Genomic DNA, 6,000 nt, shown 5'->3' with positions numbered 1-6,000 from the left:
AAATTATAGTTAAAAAGGCTTATTTATACTATTTATACTATATAAATAAGCTTTACTATATAAAATAAAATAGCTAAAATTTTAAAAGAAATAGTTTTATATAGCTTATAGTTCTTTATATATAAAAGTATTTTTTTAGATTTTTACCTAATTTATTTAAGGTAGTTAAGTACTATAGGGTAGCTTATTTTTAGCTATACAGTGCAGTACAGCGCTTGCTTGTCTACGGCGCTTGCTTATTTTTTTAGCTACACAGTGTACTAACCCACTCACTTAGATAACTCACTCGCTTATTAACCACGTTAATAAAAGTTACTATAAAAAGAAATAAATTACTATCTCTTTTACTTAATTTAGTCCTAAGGGTAAAAAAGGATATAAAGTTAATAATAAATTAGTTATAGTAAATGCGGAATTGGGGTAAATAATAGCAATAGAGCACAGTAATACCAAGGTCAAGATAAGGGATAAAGGTTCTCAGGCTTGTTTCTTTGTAACTATAAAGTCTAGCTCTTGACTGAAAGCAGGGAGGATAGCTTCAGAGTCTTGAAAACTTATTAGATATAGTAACAGAATTCGTATCGATGCAGGATAGACTTAAGGTAAACTTGGGCAAATTTATTATAGACTTAGGACGCCTTTAGACTGAGTTAGTATACTCTAAATTAGCTCTCGGTTATAGCAGTAATAATTCGAAGCCAAGTGATTGCTATACTGTGAGAGGAGACTTGCAGGCATTGATCCACGGCCAGAAAGCTGATTAATACGGCGGATACGAAAAGATTCAACAAAATTATACTTCAAACCGGCACATATGTATAGTTTCGCATAAACAAATATCTTGCAGTTTCAAGATGACCATGTAATATGTTGCTGTGTCATGAGGTTTGATGAGTTTGCCTTATGTCATTGTACAGGACCTTGGGCTTAATGCATTGTAGAGAGCTAAATGGGTCCCATTGACATTGAGGAGAGTCTTGACCTGGTAGTTAGTCGTTGTAGCAGTCGAGCCATACGGAAGGCACAGCTTGGTTTTGGGGTTTTGCGCTTGGCCTTTCCCGATGCAACAGCCGCCATCACAAAGGCTCAGTTCACACCCATTAATGACAGACAGACATAAGCAGCTTGCTACAAGCAACTCAGTCTCTCAGGGGATGGCTGAGATCCCTCTCCTCACATGGGAGGCCACCAGATGTTATCCATCCGCTTTTAACGTTTGTGCCACCAACGATGATCACAAGCGGGCGAGAGCATCACGAAGGAAACAGTTGACAGATACTGTACTCTCCCAACTTCCGATGATCCCAAAATCAATTTGTCATTTAAACGAAGAAGAATCAACCAACAACTCAAGCAAATCGTTTCGTCTCGCGAACTCTCGCTACTTCACCCGTCAAACTGACAGTGGCAACAACCTTCACCGACATAAATCGGTCCCTTGGCAGCCTTCCAAACCCCGATGCAAAAGCCTACAAAAACAAATCAAGCCAATTCGCCCAATCGTCCCCTCTCCCGCGGTGCAATTTTCACCAATAATCTACGCGGGGGGCCGGCGGCTGAACAACACCAAGAAGAACAATACTAAGCAGCCTCGTCTGTGCACACTATCACAGCACTGACCCTTTGATATTGTTCTTTGTCGCCCCAAACACTTGGGACTCACACTTCGTATCGCCATGTCACCTCAATTACTTCGAACACTTTTTCAAGTGTTTCCTCCCCAATCTCAGCATGATACTCCATTTCTCTATACTTCAAAATGGAACAAGACGTTAAATCATCGTGGAAACAACTCTTTCTCTTTACAAGACGATCGCACTCTGGTGCTTTAATCGCTGCCTTGCTTGCGGCTGGATTTTCAGCGGGTTTCAAAACTGTTCTGTCGGTCATTCTTGGAAAAGTCTTCGATATTATCGCCGGCTTTGGGGATGGGTCGCTCAGCGGGGACGAGGCCCTTTCGCAGGTGGGAAGATGGGCACTTGTCCTTGTAGGACTAGGCGTTGGCAATTGGATCGCAAGTACAGCGTTCCTTGCACTCTGGGTCATCTTTGGAGAGTTGCAGGCGTGCAGTGTTCGGCAAGACATCTTTACAAGTCTCCTCTCCAAGGACATGGCCTGGTTCGACTCTCAATCCGAAGGCATCTCAAGTCTTCTCATCAGAATACAGACGTAGGTATCCCTCTTCTGTACTCATAAATGACTAACAGACGATAGGCAAACTCGTGAGCTTCAACTCGCATCCTCCCAAGTTCTCGGCCTTCTCGTCGGCGACATCATCACCTCAATCGCTTCCCTCGGCATCGCCCTCTGCTACTCCTGGAAACTCACCCTCGTCCTCCTTACCACTCTTCCAATCTCAGCCATCGTTCTCTCACTAGCGACAAGACGGCTTGAACCCGCAATCCAAGCACAGAAGCGTGAGCTCGCAGTCGCCTCCAAGTTCGCCGTTGCTTCAATAACAGCCATCGATCTTGTCAAGGTCTTCAACGGATATGACCAGGAGGTCTGGCAGTACTACCCAGCTGCCAAATCTGCAGCGAAGCACTATCTGATCCAAGCGCAATGTAACGCTCTGCAAATGGGCTACGTTGCATTTTGGGTCGTAGCAATGTTCGTCGTCGGCTTTTGGTATGGAGTTGTACTCGTCAACAATGATGGCCTTGCCGCTGGTAGTGTTTTGACAACTTTTTATGCAACGCTCGCAGCATTTCAGGGTATTGAGGCTTTGATGCCTCAGTGGTTGGTTCTCGCAAAGGGCATGTCAGCCGGCAGCTTTCTCTCTAGCATCACTCGAAACGTGAGGAATGGTGAGATTGTCAAACCGATGACAGGAGCTTTACGACCGTTGAGTTGCAGCGGTGACATCGAATTGAAAGATGTAAGTTCGGCCAATGCTAACAGCGACAATTGCTGACTTTCGCAGGTGTGTTTTGCATATCCTTCGAATCCGGCACAAAAAGTACTACATCAATCCAGCTTCTTCTTCCCCTCGGGTGAGATGACTTTTATCGTCGGGAGAAGCGGCTCCGGCAAGAGCACGTTGGGTAACCTCATTGTCGGTTTCTACGAGCCCCTGAGTGGAGACGTCATTGTCGACAACAAACCCTTACGGGTCCTCGACAGACAATGGATCCGTGAGAACATTACCTTGGTCCAACAATCCAGTGTCCTGTTCAACGAGAGCTTTTTCAAGAATGTGGCCTTTGGGCACCACGACCCCGCAAGAGCAACACGTGCTGAGGTGATGCGAGCTTGTGATGCAGCTTTGCTTCAGTCGACGATTGCAGGGCTTCCCCAAGGTCTAGACACCAACGTCGGCGCTGATGGATACAACTTGAGCGGCGGACAGAAGCAGAGATTAGCGCTTGCTAGAGCTCGACTTCGAGACCCTCCAGTGCTCATCTTGGATGAGATCACAAGTGGCCTTGACCAAGTGAGCCGCGTGCTCATCATGGATGCCATCAGGGCATGGCGACGGGGAAAGACAACCATTATCATCACACATGATGTCGCGCAAATCGATACCGATGACTTTGTATACGTGATGGACAACGCATCTCTTGTTCAAGAAGGATTCAGAAAGGATCTTGATATGCAGATTGGCGGCACGTTCGCCACTCTCGCATCTACCGCATCAGAGGAACCAGACACGCCGATAGATATCACCATCGACTCTCCAAACTCTCCTCTTTCACCGCTTTCCCCTCTATTTCCCCCTCCTGGCAGAGCTTCGCGCCTCTCGCAAATACTCGTTGGAAATCTGGAGTCTTTCAGTCCCGCCCCAACAAGCTCCTCTACGCGATTGACTCTAGGTACAAACACGGCGGCCGCTTTTCGCATGCGTGCAGCTCGCGCTTGGGAGATGCAAACCCTCAATGTAGCTGTACCCGAACCTGAGCCTGTACGATTGAAGTGTGCCGCCGACAACCATACGATGGTCAGCTTCTACGACGGGAAGCATGACAATGCATTGAGATCTCACAGCAGCCTGGATGGTATGGAAACATCATGCACACTGGTGTCACTCGACGAGCCAGAGTACGTGTTTGGTGGCGCCGAGCGTCCCAAGAGCATTACGAGACTCAGACAAACCAAGTTCAATGAAACACTTCAGTCAGATAAGGTGGATGACAAAGACAGCGAGACTAAGGATTTCCCTCCACCAATGCCTCTGGCATCGATATTCAAGACAGTCTGGCCGGCTTTGGGACGTGGGCATCGGGCTCTTCTCATCTTCGGAGTACTGACCTGCCTGGTTGGGGCAGGATCTATTCCTGTATTTGCGTATTGCTTCGCGCAACTCCTTGGTGCAATGTGGTCGCAAGGTGACAAGCTAGCAGAGGGCAAGATGTGGGCTATCTATCTCATTGTCATTGCGGTTATGGATGGTGTTTGCACCGGTGGCGGTCGATATCTTCTTGAAATGGTGGGACAAGCCTGGATCAACACCATCCGAGTGGAAGCTCTGAAACGAATCCTCCGACAGCCAAGAGCATGGTTCGATAGATCGCGCAACTCTCCCGGCTGTATCAACGAGTGTCTTGACCGGAATGCCGAAGAGATGCGCAATATTGTTGGCAGATTCTTGCCCATCATCATCACAGTCACCGTCATGATCATTGCTGCTGTTGCTTGGGCGCTCGTCATCTCCTGGAAACTCACGCTCGTCACTCTCGCACCGCTGCCTGTCGTTATGGGCGCAGTCAAAGGCTATACCATTATTAGTGGGAAGTGGGAGGCGCGGTGCAACGAAGGGGCAGAAGATGCGAGCACTACTTTGACTGAGATCTTTCTTAACATCCGAGTTGTTCGAGCTCTCACTCTAGAACGATACATGGGTGCCAAGTATATGAAAGCAGTGAGACACACCCTGAGTCTAGGACAGAAGAGAGCAGCGCACACCAGCACACTGTATGGTCTTTATCAATCAGTCAACTACCCCCTTACAGCACTTGTGTTCTACTACGGAACCGTGCTTCTGGCCTCGGAGAAGGCGATCACAGCAACGGCGGTTGTGGCAGTAGTGAACCTACTTCTGTTCAGCATGGGCACAGCGACGAGTATTCTTAGTACGATACCGCAAGTCACGATGGCTCAGTCAACCGCCGCGCAGATGTTGGGGTACGCCAACATGCCTTTGGTACCTAAAAGCGAGCCTCGCGGGTACTACAAACCTAAAACACCGCTCCCAGTTCGACTTGACAATCTCGGGTTCTCATATAAGTTAAGATCCGAGAGACCAGTCTTGCGAGGAGTGTCGTTTGAGGTGGATGCAGGGGACTTTCTGGCAGTTGTTGGTCGGTCAGGCTGCGGGAAGTCAACGGTGATCTCGCTGATGCTGGGTCTTTATTCTCCCACCAAAACTGAGATCCTCAGCACGAGGCCACCATTGAGCTTTAATGGATATTCCCATGCACACGTCGATATGGAGCATCTCCGATCAATGATGGCATATGTGCCACAAACGCCGTTCCTCTTCCCAGCGACCATTGCAGAGAATATCGTGTACGGCTCAAGTGAAGTATCGCACCTTCGTCAGTTTCCAAGCATTCTAGCTGCTGCGAAGGCGGCGGGTATCCACGAGTTCATCACAACTCTTCCAGATGGATACAATACTCGAGTCGGCGACGGAGGTCAAGCGCTTTCAGGTGGCCAGGCGCAGCGTCTTAGCATCGCGCGTGCACTTGTACGCAAACCTCGACTTCTTGTGCTGGATGAGCCTACGAGTGCTTTGGATGCAGAGAGTGCGGAGATGATTCGACACACGATGCAGAAGATTGCGAAGAAGTCAAGACGAGATATGGCGATTGTGGTGGTGACGCATAGCAAAGAGATGATGGCGATTGCGGATCGGATTGTTGTCTTGGAGGACGGTGTCAAGGTTGAGGAGGGAACTTATCATGATTTGCTGCAAGCAAGAGGTGCCTTTGCGCGAGTGGTTGGAGATTCAATATGGGAGGGCGGTAAGGAATTCAACTGATCTTCAGGGGTAATTGGATA

General features: G+C 48.1%; 1 protein-coding gene across 1 annotated transcript; it reads left to right on the top strand.

Moving 5' to 3' along the window:
• Positions 1 to 1,759: 1,759 nt before the first annotated feature.
• On the top strand, positions 1,760 to 5,980 carry FSUBG_10363 (STE6; the record flags this gene model as incomplete). The annotated part of the gene is made up of 3 exons (XM_036674934.1): positions 1,760 to 2,169; positions 2,215 to 2,878; positions 2,924 to 5,980. The coding sequence occupies 3 exons, from the start codon at positions 1,760 to 1,762 to the stop codon at positions 5,978 to 5,980; spliced, it is 4,131 nt and encodes a 1,376-aa protein (XP_036534184.1).
• Between the last annotated feature and the right edge of the window lie 20 nt (positions 5,981 to 6,000).

This window comes from Fusarium subglutinans (assembly GCF_013396075.1).
Source record: "Fusarium subglutinans strain NRRL 66333 chromosome Unknown NRRL66333_c0000178, whole genome shotgun sequence".
In the NCBI taxonomy this organism is placed as follows: domain Eukaryota; kingdom Fungi; phylum Ascomycota; class Sordariomycetes; order Hypocreales; family Nectriaceae; genus Fusarium; species Fusarium subglutinans.
This window is presented reverse-complemented; position numbering and strand designations above follow the sequence as displayed.